Here is a 23,267-nt window from a genome sequence, read left to right as displayed (position 1 = left end):
TGCTGCAGATGGTGTCACTGTGCATCGGTCAACAATACAGCACACTTTGCACAAGGAGAAGCTGTACTGTTTACATGTAAATCAGAATTGTTCTCATCAGGAATTAATTTTGATTGTAATTTTGGTCTTATCATCCAGCCTTATTTTATAAATGGTTCAGTTTATCCTGTTGATAAAGGCTTTTAGTGTTTAAATGAATTATGAATTATGCCTGTGCATTTTTTTTTTTAAATCTTATGTGATTAGTTTATTGGTTTTGTCTGAATTGTCTCAAATTATGTCAGTATTAGGTTACTATAATAAAAGATGATGGTTCCAGAAAAGCCAGCTGTGGAGGCTATATAAACAGCTGAAGCATCCCATGCCTCTTCCCATTGAGGGGATTGGAGCAAAAAATGAAGATGTTTTTTGCCACAGTTTGGGGGAGCATTGAGCAGCTGTGTGAAGTTGTTCTTCAGGAGCTCTGAGCTTTTAAATCTAAATGCTCGGTCATTATTACATGCTGAATTAAAAGTTTACTGAATACAATAAACTAAAAAAAAGCTTAAATTTTTTTGCTAATGCCTTTTATGCTTTTATGTCACGATCAATGAAAGATTTTTTTAAGAGGGTACTAGGGAGCTTTGAGCATGAAGTTCACTCAAAGGCACAGATGAAATAAAAATTGCAGTATAGCATGTGTCAGTATCTATTGTAAATGGTACTATTTCAGTAGAACATCCACTAAAAGTAGTTTTGAAACAAGGTAAAAAAATATGTTCTGTAACTGGCAACTGGTAACGGTGATGAAATAGATCCATTCTTTGAAGGAGACGTTTTCTACACCCTGCTGCTTGTATTACATCAGCTTAGAGTCCGAAAAACAGCTAAACTTCCAGTGCCCTGTAGACAGAAGAATGACTAACACATTTCTCCTGAAATATTTATATCCTCTTACACAACAGCAGGTGTGTAGATGAGAGCAGGGAACGAGTGGAGAGTGGGAGAGATAGAGGAAGAAACGGTGGTAGATAACAGTGGCAGATACGCGTGTGTTGACTCGTAGACATTTGTGTAAAATTGATGACTGAAGCTGGGAAATTGTTGGACAAAAGACAACTTACGGCCCGAGCAACTGAAGAGAAAATACAGAGACATAAAATCCATCCCGCAATACAATGAGCAGATAAGCCATTGCCCCTCCTCACCACGTGAAATCCAATCTAATATCTCACGTTATTTTAGACAGAGAGCTTGTTTTTGCAGATAAAGCCCCAATGACAGGCCTGTTCTTCAGCAGGGATGATTGCAGCTTATTGCTGTGAGCCGCGGCTCTGTGCGCGAAAAACAGTTTCAACACTGCTTTCAAATCTGCACGTTCTCTAACAGGCATTGTTATTTTTAGGTCCTCCCATGTATCAATGGAAATGAAGACAGAATCTACACCCACACAAGCTGCTGTTGTTCTTCTTGTTGTTGGCGCAGTGGCCTAGAAATGCCCAAGCTTTAGCTTCACGTGTAAATTGCTTATGATTATTATAATAATATACTGGAAACGTATTCGATGTTATTAGATACAGTACAGACTGATATTTCTACATATCTTTAACACCACTGGCGTTTCTTTCTTTTTTTCTTTTTCTTTTTTTTTTTTGAAGTGTGTGTTTACACAGTACAGTTTATGAATATGTATGAGCGTGAAAATATAAATACTACATGTACAGTACAAGCCAGAGATTGCACACAACACACGACTGTAAATCAAGTGAAATGGCTGTAATGGTTTATATATATATATATATATATATATATGCTATATATATATTCTCTCTCCTCTCCTGCAGACGGATTGCTCCAGTGACAGTGAAAGTGAGGATAACTTCATCGTCATCCCTCCTCGTGATCACCTGGGCCTGGCTATCTTCTCCATGCTCTGCTGCTTCTGGCCTCTGGGCATCGCTGCTTTCTATTTCTCTCAGGGGGTGCGTATACATCTCGCAGGCCTTGTTTTTGCTAAAGTGTGCTACATTTGAGCCCACAGCTCTTGATAAATCATCAGTTTTTGTCTCAGGCACAATCTAGAATTCTGCTATATGAATAAAAATGGAATTAATGAAGATATTACCGCAACACATATTTTCCTAGATTTTTGTCAAACTTGCAGCGATACACCTAAATGAACCAAAAACGAAAAAACAAAAAAATTGGTCTAAAGCTGAATATTAAATACCCAAAGCATTTTTTTGCAGGTTTTACCATTTTTTTCTATTTTTCACTATTGCATAAATTAAGTAGCCTAAATGAATTTGTGTCTTCTTTTCAAAGGAAATGCAATTACAAAGCTACAATTTAACACCAAACATTACATTACATTACATTAAGCAGACATCTTAATAGACATGCCACAAGGCACAATAAATTTTTTGTACAACATATATTTTTCAACCACTGCTTTAGATTTTAATAAAATATATATGTAATTTTTTTAATTCTGTTAATTTGAAATAAAGAGGCTTTAAAGAAAAAATAATTATTTTTGTACCTTTTTTGTACTATTTGTACTTATTATATTTAGCTGGCATTTGATGTTCTACTTTGTAGAAAAAATATATTTGTCACATTTGGAACAGCCTCTTTTTCTAATCATATTTATTTTGAAATAAGTATTTAGGTCGCATAGCTCATCTTGTTGTTTATGTTTGCTGTAGTTAACAAGGTGGTAAAATGGCATACATATATTAAGTAAAAGGAACAACAGAAGAAACGTTCTATTTATATAAGAACGTATACATGCATCATGTCGTAAGACAGGACAAGACTTGTCTCATAAAAGCTAGATGTGCTTTTTGTTTTGTTTTTGGATGTTTTTTTAATACGCTTGCCTCTGCACTCTGTACACATTGTAGTTTTTTTGTTATACTTGTGGGAAGTCCCATGAGCAGAGAAATATTGCAGTTAAGATGAGAAATAAAAAAAAAAAAACAATAATAGTAACAAAAGCATGGATCAGATTATTGGCATCTTTTAACTGAATGTAGGGCAGGGGTTACTATCGTTCTTAAATAATAGTATGCAGTCTAAGATTCCACCAACCTTTCTGACTTCAGCTTCACCTGCAGTAGCTTTATTAGGAGCACAGTAACATTCACAGCAGGCTGAGGTCAATACACAGGCAGGTACTAACCCAGCAAGGGTCAGAACTACAGGAAACATAACAATGTGACTCAGAAAAACAGCAAGACCTCCGAAACTGCAAAGACAAACCTAGCGGGGTATATATATGTGTGTTAATGAGTCCATGAACTAGCTGCAGGTGTGTGTGTCTGTGTGTATGTATTTGAGAGAGAGAGAGAAAGAGAGAGAGATAATGAATAAGTAGAGCCAGGATAGAGTGAATTAGTAAAAATGACAGACATGATATGACAAATGACATATGACAGACAAACCCACCTCTTAACTTAACAATAAGCAGAATAACGAATAAAATAAAATTGCCATTCCCTTAAATGAGCTGCTGGTGTATCTTCACAGTGTGAACATGAAGGTCAGTTTCCACTGTTGAGATGCACAAAAGCACAGCACTGTTAAGATACCAATGTGCACCTGGATCTTTGGGGAGATCTTTTGGATTTTTGGGGGATTAAAGCATGATTCCGGCTGTAACTGGAAATATCTGCGCAAAACTGTGCCAAAATGAGACACACAGCTTTGACATGCGTGTTTACAAGCACGTGCCCAACCATGTCGATGAAGGCCAAGCGGTTGCCTCATGTTTTTGCCCCTCCCCCTCACTGATTCTCAGGCAGCAGCAGCCTGTTACTTAGACACAGACACAGAGACAGCGCTGTTCACTCAGAAAAATACAACACTGTGTTTCTAATTCTAGTGTTAAGCAGCGAAACACTGCAACATTACATATTTGATTTAATTGCCTTATTTGACATCGCAGGTCCTGCTGTGTGACTATTGTGCATGCGCACATTGTGACATATGTTGTGTCAACATATTCAGGTTCCTTGATCTTCATACAATCGATCATTATCAGTTTATCAGCGTGGGTTTCCTCCCACTAAAAACAAATAGATTTGCTATGATAATATATAAGTGCACTTACACTCTGATCTATGCTATATATAAGTGAGGTACTCTGCACCTTTTCACCATATTCAATAGGTACATGTAGCTTAATTACACTGTAAAAAAAAGTGATCTTGCCCTGGCAGGATATCTTCCACAGACATACAAAGTAAATATAAAATGAAATGAATAACGTGCTCTACATTTAGATAATTTGACAACAACGATTTTTCATTGGGTTGAATTGAATATTTGCTAGTGATCTGAAAAGCTTATCCAGCTTTGCTACAGTAACTACAAAAGACTGGATTTGCAGGATCATGCAGAGGTCAGCTGATGAATTTAGATGAGTATCTGAATTTTCTCCATTTATCTCCATTCTGTCAAAACATGAACAGATTTCATTTTCTTTTTTTCCTTGAATGTTTGTTGTGAGGAAAGTGTTTCATGCAGATGTATGCGCCCTATTGTTTCAAAACCGCTTCAAAGCTTTAATCAGCTCCTCTATCAAAAGAAGCAAGTGCCACTGATAAAATCACATTATCCTTCTTTTAAAGCCAACAGCTTTTCTACAAAAAATAAATATATAAGAAATACTGCACACACTTTCAAGTGTCTAACTAATGCACTAGTGCATGTTATTATTATGCAATATTTTTAAGGGGTGGATAATATTACAATATTTCAGCAAATATTTTTTCTGCATTTTCTTGTTGATATGAGAAAAAAAATATTTTAAGAATACACTTCTGCAATAAAATTAATCAAACATTAATGAGAAACAAAACAATCTGTACTTTTGTTTATCATGTAAACAACAGTTACTTACAAAGACTCTGATTTTGTATAAAATAATAACAATAATAATCTAACAAACATTATGTAATGTAACCAAAACTGTTTTTTGTTTGTTTTTGTTTATATGCATGCACTAAACAGTGTACAATAAACAAAAACCATATAACAAAAATATAACCTTACATATATATACAGTAAAAAGCAAACCAAATATAAATGAGAATGCTTCAAGTAGAGCTGGGCAAGATGACAAAATTGTATTATATTGTGATGTTTTTTAATGTTGTGATAAATTGTATGTATTCCTGAGTACATTATTTTATCATTAGAGTTTAAAATGTTTAACGTTTAAGACTTTTCGTTATAAAATGTCACGTTCTCGTCCAGTTTCGCGTCTTTCTTGTCTGTCCCTGTGTTTGTTTACCCTTTACACGTGTCTTGTGTTTATCCTGTGTCTCCTCCCCTGTTGCTCACCTGTTCATGTGTAGCTCCGCCCCCTGGTGCCAGGTGTTTCCTGTTATTGTACTTGTGTATAAAAAGTCCCCTTGTTTTCCCTGGTTGTCCCTGCTCTCTATTTCTTTCGTCTTAGTTTTTGTTTCTTTGTTTGTTTATTTTTCAAGTTTCACTAAATACTCGTACTTGTGTCCGCACTCCACATCTCGTTCCTGCCCCTGCCTGACATAAAATGTGTAATTAGTACTGTTTAATTGATTAAAGTGCAGCACATTTTGAATAAAAGTCACTGTATTTCAATAACTGTAGTATTAAATTATATATATATAAATTATATTAAGTTTATAATATGCCGCTACTAATGCATTCTGTATGTGAAAATATGATGATAAATATTTGTGTGAATGTCTTTAAATATCATGATATAATATTTTTACCATATCACCCAGCCCTGCTTTTAAAACAAAATGTCTCTAGTACCACAATATAAATTTTTTAACATTTAAAAATGAACTATATGCGATGCAATATGGCACAGCCCTACCTTCCATTTTTATATAAGAAGCCATATGCTGTCCAAGCAGACAGGTTTCATTTTTTTGGAGTCCAGAACTAAACATTTTCACTCTTATCTGCAGATTAGGCCGTGGCAAGTGGAGGCACTGAGTGAATTATCTTGTCAGGGGCTAATTTAATTCTCCCGCAGTAATTATGATAATGATGGTGGTGTTTAGAGAGCGGCTGCCGCCCTCGCTGTGTCTCCTGAATGTGGCGTTAGAGACAGGCTGGAAGAGATAGGGCTGTTTTTACTGTGCCTCTGCTGACACCGAGTATCTTCAGAATAGACTCTCTCGCCGAGTCGCAGAGCTCTGTAGAATTGTAATGAGGAGGCCCGCCCACTCCTCGCTTCCTGCCCCTCCTCCCTGTGCCAGCTTCAGTGTGTGTCTGGTTGTGTAGTCTGGGGAAGGAAGATGGTTTTCACGTGTCAGTCATTCACATCAGTGGGAATCTTCTCATTTATTACTGCAGCCTTTAAGGAATACTCAGGCTTTTCTTACACTCTGATCTTTATCGTCTGCGTCTGTAGAACACAGCTGATTATAACAGACAGTGACAGCATGTACTTATAAAGAAAGCAACAGACAGAGAGTATTGCAGCACCTGCTCATACACTTCTTCTCTTGTGCTTTGGCACTGAATCAGATTCATTAAGCTCAGCACAACCAGCTCTAAACAACACAAACATGCGACATGATCATTCCACTCAAAAACGTTCTGTGGAAATGTTTTTTACTGCTGTGGCATTTTTACAAGTGACCTCAGTAGCAGCTAATTAACTTGATAAATTATAAAGAGGTGTTAAATGAAATTAGATACAATGTAAAACTACACAAGATTTGTTGTTTTTTTTAAAGCAGAATTGCAGTTTAATAAGATTATCAGCAGAAATACTAAAAAGTCAAGTAAACAAACAATTTAGGAGTTTAATTAAACACAAGTTCAATCCACAGTGAAAGTAATGTAAGGCGTACAGTAAAAAAATGTTACTCGGAAATCCTTAAAATCTCAATAGCAATTGTGCTGTTTGTAATGATGCTCAATCTAAACAGATCAGGATTATCCTTTCAAATAGTCGCATCCAGAAGAAAATAACTGACAGGAATGAAGCTTAGTGGGCAGTCATACCAGACTGCCATGGATTTACTCAGAATATCAGAGGGTCACCTTCAGTGATGAGTTCTACTTTTGTCATTGGTGAAGATGACTAACAGATCTGTGAGTGGGGGACCTGTGTTAAGCACCACGATCAATGTGTGTTTGTGGATACAGTACTGATTCTGTTAATACAGTACTGATTCAATTTCATTATTTAAGCAATAATATCCACTGTTTGGTTATAAACACTCCACGAGTTAAAATAGTTCCATTGCTGCTCTGTTTGTAGCTGCGCTGTTTGGATTGAAAGCGCTGCATTGTTGCTAGTTTACCTGTATGTGGTGGAGTAATACATGGAAAGCTTTGGTTACAGTGCGTTACCGGCTGATAATGGCACTTAATTCAATTCAGTTTGGTCAGTGTGTATTTGTGTATATATTGCTGATTCTATTTGGTTGTGGTGTATTTTTGTATACAGAACTGATTCTGTTGATACAGTACTGATTCATTTCGGTCAGTGCGTATTTGTGTATAAAGTTCTGATTCATTTCGGTCGGTGAGTATTTGTGTATACAGGACTGATTCATTAGGGTTGGTGTGTATTTGTGTACAAAGTACTGATTCATTTTAGTCAGTGTGTTTTTGTTAATACAATAATGATTCATTAGGGTTGGTGTCTATTTGTGTATACAGTATTGATTCATTAGGGTTGGTGTCTATTTGTGTATACAGTATTGATTCATTAGGGTTGGTGTGTGTTTGTGTATACAGTGCTGATTCTGTTGATACAGTTCTGATTCTTTTTTGGCCAGTGTGTTTTTGTTAATACAATACTGATTCATTAGGTTTGCTGTGAATTTGTGTATGTGGAACTGATTCTGTTGATACAATACTGATTCATTTTGGTTGGTGTGTATGTACAGTATGTATAGAATACTGTTTTTGTTGATACAGTACTGATTCATTAGGGTTGGTGTGAATTTGTGTATATGGATCTGATTCTGTTGATACAGTACTGATTAATTTCCATCTGTGAGTATCTGTGTGAGTAAGCAGGGAAGTTACTTTACCTTGACTCTTGTAGTAAATATCAAAGTACAAGTGAACCAAAGTGACACAGCGTGTTTACACAATAACTTTGAGTTCTCCATCGCAGGACTGGTGGCCAAACAGCGCATTATTGACTGTCGCCAAGCAAAGGAGTAGAAATCGATAGTGTTTTCCAGGGATTAGGGGGTCAGACACACTGACAATGAGCGGTGAGCCGCCCACACCCGCAGCCATGTGTGAACTAGCGACTCATACTGCGCGGCGTGAAGCATCTGCTAAAACAGACACCAGAGTGCAAAGGGGCATGAAAAATGAACATGCAGTAATGCACAACACATACACACGGTAAACACGACTATACCCAGCATCCATTTGTAGAAACAAAGGAGGCAGGGGAAGCTTAAAAATGCAAAAGCCGTGCTGAGAAAAAGCCTTGAGCTTCTTTTAGAGTGATGTGCAGTTGCTGAGCCATCTGCTAAATGCTGCTGTGGATTTATTGAAACAACGCTGCAAGCGCATAAACAGGCCTTTGTATACATTTGTATACATTAGCTGACATAATGAGGCTGCGAGAGTCATTTTTTATCTTTCATTTTGATTCTGCCTCCAGGTGACCATCATAAAGAAGTGAAGTAATTAATGGAAGAAACATTTTGCTTGGCTTGTGTAAACATTTGACTCATTTACATAAGAAAATATAGCAGCATATGAATTCAAACAGAATGGTATCGCAGGTACACATAAGAAAATAAGAATTGATTAACAGATGAGATCATGATTCTGTATTGACTAACAAAGCACTGTAAGCAGACTAGGCTTATGCATTTAAAGGAAAACAGACAACAGCATTGAAGATTTCTGATGATAATAAGCATTATAAACAGCCAAAACAGCCACTAACGTTTTTTTTTTTCAGCATCAGAGAAGAACCACATATATTTTGTGCATTTACCTTAAATTATCCTGATTACAGCTTCCATTCTGTTCCTTAGAGTCAGATTTAGATTCTTACAAATACCTCCAAAGTTCAGTCTTTAGTCTGTTGGAGTATTTTATGTTTCTCAACAAACAATTCATCTCAAACATGAACATTTCTGCCATTTGACTGACTGATTATATTACGAAATCATGTTACACAGTTAAGTGAATGTAATGTTAGGAGTCTTGCCCAAGAACTCATATTGATGTAGGATGATGTGCTTACCAAGCTGGATAATCCAAACCTAGTCTACTACTGGAAACAGTGATGTTACCCACAACCTTCACCTTACTACACCAACCTCTGTCATCACCTACACCAACAAACCATCCCAATCATTTTCAAAGATATAGAAGTCTAGACTCTCAGGTGGTTAGTCCATTGTCCTCAGAACATCAGCTCCTTTGTTTAAACTACAGATTTATTTGTTTAATTTAATGAGCTCCACACATTTTCAGACCCACATCACATGAGAAACACAGTAAAGTCTTTTCTTAAAACTGCTGTTTTTTTTTTTTTTTAGATCTGAAGCAACAACTGAAAGGGTGATTCTTCCTATTTCTTTCTTCAAAGATAAAAAATAAAAATACTTTTCCCAGTTTCTCAGACAACAGAATAAGCCTAGTCATAAAAGATGTCTGCTTCCCATGCCTTGGTCCTCCGGCGGGCCAGAAATCAGTCAATTTGTTCCTCCATTGTATATTTCTGTAATTACCTACTGAGCACTACACAGTCAATATAGGCATACGTCTTCTTTAGATGAATTAGATTCAGAATAGAATTAGAAAGCATTTATCAGCCCCTTTCTCACACAATACACAGATCAAACCAGCACTGATCCCAAACTGCTATTGGAAAGGTTATTGGAAAAAGCAACAATCTAAAATTGAATGACATTTAATTAATTTGTTTTTTAAAAATCATATTGAAAAACTGCTAAGACTTCCATTTTACACCTCTCTGGAAACCCTAGACTCCCAGCTTTCCAAAGCTTTTCATATCCCAAGTTTGTGGACCAATCAACTCAGCCTGTAAGTACCTAAGAGATCTCAAGAAGCCATAAGGATAGGGAAAATGACAATGTAGGATATATGAATAAAAATAAAATAAAATAACTAAGTATTTGTTTTGTGATGTTATCTTGGTACCTGGGTTTGAAATTACATTCTCAGATCCTCAGCTCTATTTTTGTTTTGTTGCACTGATGCTGTACAGCAGCTTTATGCAGTATTGAGGTGCCACAGCCCCAGTCACACTCAGCCACATAACCCTGAAAACCTTGTCCTTCAGGGAGACAAGAATCACACCACCACTTAATTATTCATTCCAACTGGAGGAATGGATTGATTAAACAATTACAGGCCGCGTAATAGATGATGTTATAAGAGAAATTAAATTTGAGCAAGTGAGGCTTCCCCTTTGAGCCTCAGCCTTCAGCGCATGGCGTTCAGGGAGTGGAATGATTAGATAAAGCAGTTTACAGTCACATTACCATACTTTCTTCTCTTAAATCCTGCTTCAGGGTAGAGTATACAAGTCAAGAGAGATGCTGTTTCACTCTAAAGAGTAGCCTTACTGTGAATTCCCCAGCAGTGTAAAACAATAGGATCCGACACTGCTTTAGCATGCTCCATGTTGGCATGGAAACTATTACTTGCGCGTCTTGTGTTTTCTGATTGTTGGATTCTGCGTGTTTGCTTTTACTAACAGCTCTCCAACCTCATAAAGCCACTCTTCCTGACATGAAACAGACGATGTGACAATCAAGGTGTGTGCAAATGAAAAGCCTTTATTATTCAGGCTCTGTGGGTTCCCTGTGGCTGTAGAGCATCTCTAAGTGTGGCTCAGACCTGCAAGCTTTTTCTCTGAGAAAGGCACGGAGGAGAGGCCAGCCGGGACTGAACACAGCCGCAGACAAAAACACCGGAACAAAGACAATTACCCTTGCAGCCAGAGATTCAAAAAGCTTCTCACTGGAAAAAACTCACTGGCTCAAAACACTAATGTACTCTGTGAACTGCTGAAGTAAGGTTTGTGTTACCTCAGTGTAGGTCATAATAATAAATAACAGACAAGAGAGGGTCAAAATGAAATTAAACAAAAAAAGAGAAAAAAATGGAAATAGGTCACACACCAGTAAAGAGAATTTAGACATTCAGAAAGTAAAGAATCAGTACAGAACACGAAAAGTTGGCAAAACTTCGCATTTTTTTTAAAAATACACCAATTAAATACTTAAAACACCCTCACTTCTTCAAGCTATAAACAGGGAAGTGTATATAGCTAATGAGAAACAGCTGTACACGGTTAGAACTCAGGTGATGTAGAGCAGATGAACTGTCTATGATTGGCTGGCTGATTATGGGTGCACACAGCACTGGAGTCCGTGATGATGGGAGTTTTAGTTCAGAGTTTCAACAGGGATGTCCAGACAGGACTAGGGCTGGGTATCGAAATTCCATAGCAACTCTCTCTCGCTCGCTTGCTCTCATTTCTCTTTCTCACCCTTTCTCTCGCTCACTTGTGCAGTCTTCCTCTCTCTCCTTCTCTCTACCCTGAGATATATTAATACAGTAAAATAGTCTGCCAGATCTTAACATTTAAAAAAAATAAATCATGATTATAATGAATTTTTATTTATATATAAATATAAAATTATAAATAATAAATATATTAGTTCTTAATAAAGTGCCACAATGCTCGTTATTTGTTTCAAAAAGATTCAAAAGTAAGGTAGCTTCTCATGATGACAGTCTGAGAGTGAGATTACTCATGTCGGCTGTTAAATAAATACGTTGTGTAAGAAAAAGTACTACTTTTTGTATTTTTTGGTTCCAATTTAGAAAAAGGTATCAAAAAAGTATTGTTTGGGTATTTTAAAATGATACCCAGCCTTATGCCAGGACTGAAGACAGCCGCAGACAAAAAAACAGGAACAAGGACAATTACAATTACAGCCAGACATTCAAAAAGCCTCTCACTAGAGAAACTCACTGGCTTGAAACACAAATGCACTCTGTGAACGGCTGAAGTGAGCTTTGTGTCACCTCAAAGAAAGCCATAAAAAACACATTCAAAAGCAACAAGAAGTAGTCTCTATAAGGAACTGCTGAACCTGATTAAGTTGAAATATTGCAATATTAGGTAAATTCTATAATAAAAATGTAAAATGCAAATATGAATGGGAAAAATCACAAGCATGTAGGATATATTAATAAAAAAATAAGTATTTGTTTTGTGATGTTATCTTGGTACCTGGGTTTGAAATTACATTCTCAGATCCTCAGCTCTATTTTTGTTTTGTTGCACTGATGCTGTACAGCAGCTTTATGCAGTATTGTGGTGCCACAGCCCCAGTCACACTCAGCCACATAACCCTGAAAACCTTGTCCTTCAGGGAGACAAGAATCACACCACCACTTAATTATTCATTCCAACTGGAGGAATGGATTGATTAAACAATTACAGGCCGTGTAATAGATGATGTTATAAGAGAAATTAAAAAGGGACAAGAGTTAACCTGTGATTAATCGAAAATTGTTAAATTCCATAATACACATAACAACTGATGTTAATGTATTAGTTTTACTAAACATTATTAAAATACCATATTTGTAACAAAATCTCTGCATTTAAACTATCCTGACCATTTAATTCTTTAATTCACACATAAATAATCACATTTTTCACATGACAGAAAAAAACACTATCACATGTGGGAAAAAAACATATTTTTAATATATAGATATAGAAAAAATATCACCACATATATATCACTTGTGAAAACCTGATCACAAATAGAAAATACAGGAATGACATCACATAATCTCATTCCAGGTTATATAAAGATGTCCTCAAGATTTTCTTTTCTGAATTGCTTTAAATGTTGTGATGATGTGATTTTGTCATTTTCTGACAACAGTCCAGGAACATCGCCATGGCATCAGGTGTCAAGTAAACATTTGGAATATCTTTTTATCTTATTATCTTTTAGATCAAATTAATTTTACACCATGTAAAAGCTGCAAGTTAACAATAAAACACAACATAACATTCTGAGACAAAATACAAACAAAAAATACAAAGAAATGTTTTTTTTGTTTCTGACCAACTTGATTGTATGTTGCACGTATTTAAAGAAATGTTGAATATAAATGTTGGATACGTTACAAAAGTGTGATGGGCAATGTTTTTAATTATACATTAATAATCAGGTAAATTAGGAACATGAGAAAAAAAGAGATTGTGTATAAAAGGAACATCTAACAAAGGTTCCGTTTTTGCAAGCAAAGACATGTTGTTTAATTTTGTGCCAGAAAACTTTGTCAGTTCAAAAAAAGAACCTTTTTTACTGCAAGATTGCAAAGAATTCAAGTCTTTCACTGCCTTCCATTCATAAGCTGCGATAGTGTGAATAGATTCAGAGAAACCAGAGCCATCTTAGTCTGTCTAGAGGCCAGAAACACTGTTGAATATGTGTGAGCTCTGAGCCCTCAGACGGCACTGCATAAGAAATCGGGCTGCTATCGTGATAAATATAGCCGCATAGACTTTGGAAAACCGTTGTCACTTAACTCAGTCCTCCACTTCATCAGAAATGCAATCTGAAACTCTATTATGCAGTAAAGCCATATATCAAATCTGTGCAAATGTGGCACCCGGTTCCCTGGTTGCGAGCTCTTCTCAGAAGGACTGAAAGACAGAGAATATGTGTGCTGTGGTCAAATAAATCAACGTTTTGTACTATTTTTATAGGAAAACAGATGTCAAGCTCTATGTGTTGTGGTCAAAAAAATATTATTCGGGGTATTAAAATCCGCAAATCGCAAATCCATCATCTGTCATAGCTCCTACAGCATTAGTGATTTGTTAATGTGTGAATGTACCATTGACACAGAAGTGCATATTGGTATTTTAGATGTTAGACTTATGCCACAATCAAGACATCTGCTTTTTCAATGTGTAACAGTTGTAAGTGTAACTTATTAAACAATAGAAAAGGTTTATTTTTTTATAGGTTCAAAACAGGTCAAAACCAAAGACGCCAATAGCACAGACATGGGTAAAATAGAGTAAAAAATCTAAACTCAATGTAAGTGACAAATTAGAGACAGGCAAACAGGTCAAACTCCAGTACACTGAAATTAAACAGTCAGAAAGTAAACAAGCAGTGCCTTCAAAAGTTGGCAATACTTAGCAAAAAAAGTGAAAATACAAGATAATGTTCATACAAAAACAAAAGTTACTACTACACAGAGTTAGACACTAGAATAGAGTTAGGTGACATAGAGCAGATAAATGGTTCTCGACTGGGTGAATGATGATGTGTCATGACAGCAGTGGAGTCCGTGGGATGATGATAGTTGTAGTTCAGAGTTTTGACAGTAACAGTGGAAGATTACGGATTGTGACAATCAAATTTTTAATCTTAGTTTATAATTCACAAAATAACACACAAGCCACACCCTAGTATGCTTCAATGCAATTACAATATCATGTATCAAAATACAACAATACATTGCCTACATCCCTTTGTCACATCCTTGTTAAATAGCAATAATGTGCACCAAAGAACCACAAAAAAAACATGTTTAAAACTTCTTAAAACATGCTTAAAACTCAAAACCATTAGATTGTACAATGCTTCTGTGCTATCTGACCAGTTTTTCCCTCACTTAGATGATATTCTTACTAGTTTTAAAGTAAAAAGTGTGATTTATGATGATACGACAGTGCTGTCCGTGCTGGTATAATGGAGTATCTTGCCTGTTCACTGTGTAGATGCATTGTTCTCTTCAGAGACAGCAGCTAATTTGTATAAAACTTGAATTGCCATATTGTTTTACGGTTCCATTAACCTTCTCACATTGCTAGCGAGAGCTGTCATAATCACTGTGTTTTTCACTTTGAGTAGTTTTGCCGCGGAACAATTTTCACATTTCAAAGTGACTTGTTTGAAAGTGTTGCCAGATATCAAAGCTGTTTTGTTCGAGAATTTTCCTTTTTAATTTTCCATTTTATGCCATTTGGGAATTTTTCCATTCGCGGGGAGAGAGAGAGACATACAGTATGTGAACACGACGCGTTCTCCCATTTGAATATTTTCCGTGCTCTACCGCGTCATCAGTGGAGCAATAAATAGCTCTGGCAAATTACCCTTGTGTAGAGAAAAGGGGATCAGTGTAGCCTTTGATCCTGCCTCTCTTTCACCATCCTTTCCCTTCTCTCTTCCTCTCTCCTAGACCAGCAAAGCCGTGACAAAGGGAGACTTCCCCATGGCCAGCATCGCCTCGAGACGGGCCCTGTTCCTGGCTGCTCTCTCCATCACCATCGGGACAGGGGTGTATGTGGGTGTGGTGGTGGCCCTCATCGCCTATCTCTCCAAACCGGGTCACATATAGCAGAAGGAACGGGATAAGGACCTAGAAAAGCCTCTTCAAACGCAGTTACGCCTCTGAACTTTTGGCAAATTTCCCTCTCGCACATCTCCCTCCCCTCCCTTGGACTGCCCGTCGTCCCAAATTAGAGACAGAGGGATGGAGCCAGAGAGGACGTTTGGGAAAGCTGGGGCACTTTTCATCAAAGCAGCACCTGAGTGAATGGAAAGCTTGTGCAGATGTGGCTTGGCCTCGTGTGACTCCACAGCAGCCGCAGCTCCTTTGGGTATCTGAACTTTACACGCTTGCTAAAGTCTAAGAGCATTTTGGGCAAATGGGAAAAAAAACAAACTAGAGGAAGAAACAGAGCATCCAATTAAACTACTCCTGAGGGAGACTGTTCCAGAGGACACTATGTAAGGATCAAAAGAGAACCCAAGTGCCCTTGGATTTGATTTCTCCCTTGTAAGCTGAGATCCGTTTTCAACCAGAAGAGAAACGTAAAGCAACTGTCTACTTCTACTATAGTCTTTTCATTTACTCAGTCGGTTAATAGCATCACTGATGGCAGGGGCTCAAAAAAATAGCCCTGTCGGACACCGAGAGCCCATCAGTCTACAAACCATTCACTGCAATCCTGTTATACTGAGTTGGTATAATGCAGCCATATCTCACCATCTGTTCTGCAAGACAATTCAGAACCAAACCGACTAAGGATTAGAATATCAAATCCTATTATATGTTTACCTTCCTAATAGGCAATGCCGGCATGAATACCGAAACCTCACTAAGGTTTTGAACTGAGGAAGGACAGATATCATGCTTGGCAGTACATCCTCGGCGGGGTGTGAACTACATCAGTATTCCTATCCAAGAGAAGCGCCGCTCCATATGAATACGGCCTCTGCTGCTCTCTGTGCAACTCTAACTCATTTACGGCTCATGTTTTGTATTCTTTGTTTCTCCTCATTGTGTCCGAGCTCAAAGCTCTGCTACTCTCACTACTCTGGCCTTAGGATGCCTGCTGTGGATAGAGACAGGCTAGGAAAAACAACACCACAACATCATCAGAAAACAAAAACACCCCCCACATATCTCTGTTTGATTTCAGTTTTTCTCGGTGTGGTTTCAACTTCTAGTCTGCTTAACAGCTAAACAGAGATGAGAGAAGAGTATGAATACTCTTTAAACTAAAGGTGCCACAAAGGGTTCTTTGAGCGATGCCATAGAACATTTCTTATTATATTTTTGAGATTCTCCACGTTCAACTAATTGCACTCATCGTCAAATAAATGGTTTAGAAAATAGCTTAGCTGCACCCAGAACGAAGGAAGGTAGGTTACCAGGAACAATAATTGAAACAGACGTAGTGTGATGCAACACATGTGCAACACAACATTTCCAGACATCTCAGCATGGAATTGTAGAGGTTCCTAATGTTGTCCTGTGATAATTAATTCTGTGCAGCTTGAATCTTCACCCAATTCCTGCAGATTAAGATGACAGCAGTATGCACATAAGCATTGTCTTAATTATATAGCGCAATGGATTGTGCATTCTGAAGACATAGGGCTGTTGGTTGCAGGACCTTATTACCTTTATTAAGATCGGATCTTAAGTGTGCCTGTAATAAGGACCAAAGGTGATCTGGCATTGTGCAAAAAAAAAATTGCTACGCAAACTATAGCACCAGGCCTTCAGGATTTTTGACACATGACAAAAATCCATTAATGTTAGTGCTGAACACAGTACTGAACATGGTGCCACATCCACACATAGATTTGTTGGACATCCCCATCAAGACAAAAGCAGGACTCATCACTAAAGATAACCCACTGCCATTCTGAGTCGTCACTGAACCATGAACATGAAAGTGGTGCATGACCACCCACCAAGTTTCGTTCCTGTCGGTTAATTCCTTCTGGGTACAGTCTTGTTTATTTTTTTATATACAGTATATGGCAGGGGTCCTCAATAGGTTTTGAGATAAACTGTTCTGCAATTGGGTTCAACAACCCTCTGGGCTGGAGAGCTACTAGTCTGTAGCACTCCATCTCATTACACTTCATTTTCCAAAAATATTTTTTTTTGTGGCCCACCAGTTAATGGCTTGAAAAATATCTGTGCAGCATTGAAGACCATTGCTATAGAAGAGTCTGATAAATCAGGTTTGTAGACAAAAAGGTCTTATCTACTCAAATAACATGCCCTTGTGGGCCCTGTATATGTAACCCAAATGGAAACCAGAAAGTTTGGTCCAGAGGTTCCATATGGGAGCTTTATGTATGAATGTCAGTGATTGGACCAGGATGGGTTAAAAATGGACTCCACTGCACACTACATAGTATGGGCCTAGATGGGACCAATGATGAAGATGGAGCCTGAGCCTAAGCATTCTAGCTGGAATGCAATGAATGTAAATTACCTTTTAAAGGTTAAGAGAACCATAACAACATACATTTGTTATGTTGTTTCATAAAATTAAAGGGTTTCTATTAGTGAAATGTGTTTTATGCCACATGAAATCGTTTCTCTATGACTTTGTACAAAGACCCTTTTGGCACCTTACATTCTAAAGGTTGGGGAAAAAAACATGCACAGTATAAAGATACACCTGGTCAAAATCAGGTATTCCAGAGCAAAGACATCCTTTACCAGATATGTATTTTTATCTGGCAAATAGCTGCGAAATAACAGAGAGACATGAATCTGAATTGATTGAACGACCAGTTTCACAGCAGGGTCTCTGATGAAAAAAAAAGGTTCCTGATTGAATCTGATTGAGCTGATTAATAATGTATCTCATGTTTCCAGGTAAAGCTATGGTGAAGCAACATATAGTGTATGAAGTGGTCTGCTGTTGGCTCCCTTAGTGCAAAACCTGGGAAAAAGCCTGAATCTGGTTTCATACGTGCAAAAATAACACCATGTGCTAAGCTCAGTATGCCCATTTTAACTGGCTGATGGTTCCTGTTTTTCAGAAAGATGATATAAATTGATATAACAGTATTATCATTCAGTGGCTCACTCTCTTTGGTAAACAAGCTAGGTGATAACAATAGCCACAAATCTAATCGTAATGAGCTCCACAGTGACATCTAGACCTGGTGAGTTCACTGTGGAATTGAGAATGAGATACTGAACGGCTTTGCTGCAGCGTGCACCAAAAATAGCATGAAATCCCACCTTGTCAAGTCTGGGTTATTTTGAGGCATGAGTAGAAAATGTCTTGTTTTTCCAATTGGATGGACTGATCTAATATGTGGGCTTCAGTTTCAAGGCTACTTCACGCCTAACCCAGGGCTTGAGCTGATGTATCCACCTGAAGGGCAATGTCCTGTACCATATATAAATCATGTATAAAGCTCTAATATACGAACCATATCCAGTGGTCATATGTGACACATCACCATCGTACGTGATGCGATTTAATATCGTGAAAACCCCATGATGGAAACAAGCTTTACAAATGATTTCGGTTTGGATTTTGTTCACACGTGCACACTCACTGTTCTCAAACAGCTTTGCAGATTTTGAAAGGGCATTCTAAGAAAAGTTTAAAGGCATGTTTTTACTCAGCTCTTTTTTCCTAGTTTTCGGTCTTTCAAAGATTTTTAGCACTGTGTGGTGCAGTATTATGGATTTCTGTGTTCTGTTTATGACAGAAAACAGAAATCAGAACACACACAGCTACAATAACAAACTGAAGTTAGTTACTTAGGCTACGTTCACACAGCAGGTAAAGTCACTTAAATCTTTTTACAGTGCTCTTGATCTTGATCATTTTAATTTATTTTTTCTGATACTTTTGCACCAAACATATATAGCATATGCTTCACATGAAGTTTCAGTTTCATCTTTTCCAGCATCACAGGACCTATGGAGTTCCAGTGGCTGACAGCTGTTTGTCAGTGCATTAGTTTCCTTAAAATATCGGTTTTGTTTTTTAAGTTTTTCATTTTCCTTTGACAGTGCAAATGCACCATGTCCTCCAGTAAATGCGTTCAGTCATTTCTTTAGAAGTATGGACCGTTCCTGATTGGTGCCTTCTAATTTTGTGTGAACAGCAACACCACAGAACAAAGGTCATCTACTTCTCTTACTGCTGTCATCAGTTTTTCCTTCTTCTCAACACATTAGAGCTTAGATCAGGTTCAAAATATCCAGCCCGACCCGGTCAGAGCCCGTGCACGTTCTGCCCGAGCCCGCCCGACCTGCCCCATAAACTGTCCCTTTAAGCCCAAACCCGAATTAAACCGCAAAATTTTCGTTGCCCAGTTAAAACTGAGCTTTTTCAAAACATTTTCGAGCTATTTAAATGAGCGAAATCTGTTCAGAAGGATGTTAATTAACACTGCAACACTGAAAAAGCATAGATTACGATCTATGATTTAAGAAAAAATGTTTATTAAGAACAGATCTCCAAAAGATTAAAACATGAACAATGCGAACAATGATCCACAACCTAAACATCAGTAAATTAGGCTACAAGAATAATGTCTGAATGACTTTCCTCTAATCTAATCTAATTTGACATGGTTTAAAAATTAAAAATCATTTCTTAACAAACAAATTTTTATATTAAGCTTTTATATTAAGTCAAAAACCAAAAAAAATACTAATAAGGCTGCACAGCACAGCGCTGCAAGTCATGTGCATAATACAGAAAAGTGGAGTTTTTACTGCACACTTGTGCAACTTTTATTTAAAAAACAGTTTGATTTATTACTTTGCTAAATTGTAATTATCACACCATAGCTTTATATAAAATAAAAATAGAATAAAAAACAGATGCCTTTGTTATAGACTATTTTCTTGGGCACAAACCGACCCGAGGAAAGTGGTGGTAAATCCCAAGTTCGGTTGGGTTTGGGCAGAGAATCTAAGCTCTACAGCACATCTATCAATGTTATGCGATGGCAAAGTTAAATTTGGACTAACACTTTAATTTCAGTCTGGCTATTCAAAATTTCATCAGTTTGTATTAGCAATGGCCCTGTATCAGATATTCATCAGATTTCAGTACAGCATAAGAAAGTGGCCTGATGTAAACAAATTTCTGACTGTTTAAAATGAACAGTGTTGCCCTGTATCAGATATGAATGTGATTTTTTAGATTGCTAAATGTGACCTGATGTGAACTAAAACTATCAGATTCAGTGTATTTTTTGTCTTTCACATGGCCATGCAGATCATATTTGTGTCACATGATAAAAAGATCAGATTTGGGCCGATTCTACCTGCTGGTGAACTTTTGAGAATCAAGCTGATAAGGGCACACTGGTATTTTAATACGGTCTGTTATTAAAATGGGGCCATTCAGTCAAGACAAACTGGTACGCAAAATTTGGAAACAATGTTGGATGTCTGAATTAGTTTGATTTGTGAAAAACACTCAAAATCGACTTCTTTTGCACTTGTAGGCTTTGGGCATGTTTTTTGGCACTGTTAACTTGTGATGTAGCCTTAAAGACAACCATTAAAATATTAGAAACATATCTCCAAAATTCCAAAATAAAACGAAGGCAAGGCATTCTTTACATTCTTACAGTGTAAGTATGTTTTTGCTGCATCTCTATTGGTCCATTTATCATGAAATCTTTGTGTTATTGAAAAGAAGGCTGCTGTGTTCAAATAATCTTAAAAAAAAAGGATTTGTCTCTTTTAAAAGGTGTGGTGATATTCTGACAGTAGTAGTTTATTGGTTCTTTTGTCACTCCAAACAGAAAAACAAGCAGTGTCGCCATTTTAATCACGTACTGGGTGAATAAAAGATGGCACAACATTGTGCTGTTTGCTGAAGCCCTGTGAAAATCGCTCTTTTCAAAGGTTTGCGCTTCTTCAAGTCTCCAAGGGCCTGTGATTCACATCTGAGCTCTGCTGATGTTGTTGCAAAAGTGGGCTTTAGCAAATGTGTTTCCATTGCATTCACCGGAGCGTTGAAAGCCAACATTAGGCACTTACAGTTTCCCAGCGCTGGGCCATGCATTAGTCATACCTGACATTTACGCTTTACAATTAGCTTCCCATAATGGCGTTTTCTGAGAGAGCCGGTGTTCTCTGGAGCATAACCAGAAATAGCACAACAGAATCATTTTTTACAAATAAGGCCTTGCGCTTTGGTGGAGCTGCTGGAGCCTGACCGGACAAATACACAGCACCACTACGTCTTTTGCATTACAAAAAACAAAAAAGATAAATTAAAAACAATAATGACTAGAAAATAAGACCAATAATGAGAGTTCTGAGAAAACAATAACCCAACATTTACTGTATCAGAGATGGGGGAGGTGATGTACAATTATATTTAACATACAGAAAAAAAAAATCCCAGACTGTCCCTAAGAGAAGCATTCATCTTATCTCTATCAAAGTAAGCACAAGGTGATATCTACATCAGAGACCTGATTTAGACCTTTATGATCTATTAAATCTTATGTGTTATGTGTTCACTTCATTTAGGTTTCTTATAAGCGCTTCTGTGTCTTCTCCTCCCATGACTGTCCTTCGGGCTAAACGCGTTTTAAGTGGCCAGAAATCCATCTCATGTCTCTGCTTACATTTCTTGATATGACCAACACTGTATTTAAAAGTAATCTACTGTATGTTTGACCTTTGGAAATGTTCATGGCAAGTAGCTATCTGCATTGTGTTTGGTTAGATGTCATTCAACTTCTGTGTTTTTTAAGGCTGTTAAGGTAAACCTGGTACGGTACCGTGCGATTGCACAACACACATACGGAAGTGCTTTGAGATAAGAACATTGTGGTGGAACATCGTCAGAAGAGACGTGTTTAAAGCATCATGACAATACCAGGGTGAATGTGTGATCTAAGTATTGTGTTTTTATCTCTTTCATGGCCAGAATGTGCTTGTCATGATGTGAGTCGATGACATGTAAATACTGCAAATAAAAGATGAAAAGACGCTGTATAAAATAAAAGAAGTTTGAGACAAAACTCAGATCTATTTTTAAGAAAGTGGAGGGTTTGACTCAATGTGTCTGTGTTCCAAATAGAGTTAGAAGGTTAATGACTATTTACTGGTATCAGAGGCAAAACTAAATTTACAAAGTATCTGTATCAGTTATAGATAGTAAAAGAAAAGTGCATTTAAGTATATTTTTTAAAAGTGGCATTAAAAAGTAGATACTTTTACCAATAAAATAAATACGCACTTAAATACATACTAAACTTACTATTTTGGAACAACTAATAGCAACTTAAGTATATTCCAAGTGTAATTAGGCTATATTTAAATACAACATAAAAGCATTAGATTGTGCTTTTGAGTGCTTTTTTTCGTATATCTTCTGCAATCTTAAGAAGATTTAAGAATGTGTTTTTTAAAACATCCTTTTTAATACACTTCAAATATATTGTAAATGCACTACTTTGCATTAGGGCTGCCACAAACGATTATTTTTATAGTCGACTAATCACCGATTATTTTTTATGATTAGTCGACTAATCGGATCATACGTTAATTGAATATAAAACACAGTTTATCACAATAGAATGCAGCTGCTATTATACAACCAACATTAGATTTCAGCTATATGCTAACTAAAAATAAAAACAATTAAAATCATAGTTCATTAAACCTTTAATGAAATATGCAGCTTGTTGTAACAGACAATTATTTTACTGTTTAGCATAAAGTGTAAACAACTGTGTAAAATAAGGGTAAGGCACTGGCATTTATGAAACATCTCAACTGTGAGGTTGTTTGAACTATTATGAAAAAAAAGTATATTAATAAAAAATGCCTCTCTGTCCAGATATTGTGTACATTACCGTCTCTCTGTCGCACTCAGTGTGTCTTTAGTTTCTGCCCGATCTTGTTTTTCTGCCAGTTCTTGGGCTCCCTATCTCTTTATAAAGGCGTTTTTCCCCGTC

The 23,267-nt window shown here is 37.0% G+C and overlaps 1 protein-coding gene across 2 annotated transcripts in view; it reads left to right on the top strand.

Moving 5' to 3' along the window:
* The window catches only part of syndig1l (synapse differentiation inducing 1-like), a 64,470-nt gene extending 42,142 nt beyond the window's left edge, over nt 1-22,328 (top strand). For both annotated transcript variants that reach the window (XM_049483648.1, XM_022663365.2), the window contains exons 3-4: nt 1,824-1,961; nt 15,235-22,328. In XM_049483648.1, the coding sequence (XP_049339605.1) occupies nt 1,824-1,961; nt 15,235-15,393 (297 nt within the window). In that variant the 3' untranslated portion in view covers nt 15,394-22,328. The remainder of the gene's footprint in view (nt 1-1,823; nt 1,962-15,234) is intronic.
* The last annotated feature ends 939 nt before the right edge of the window (nt 22,329-23,267 follow it).

Source organism: Astyanax mexicanus, chromosome 1 (genome assembly GCF_023375975.1).
Source record: "Astyanax mexicanus isolate ESR-SI-001 chromosome 1, AstMex3_surface, whole genome shotgun sequence".
Taxonomy (NCBI): domain Eukaryota; kingdom Metazoa; phylum Chordata; class Actinopteri; order Characiformes; family Acestrorhamphidae; genus Astyanax; species Astyanax mexicanus.
This window is presented reverse-complemented; position numbering and strand designations above follow the sequence as displayed.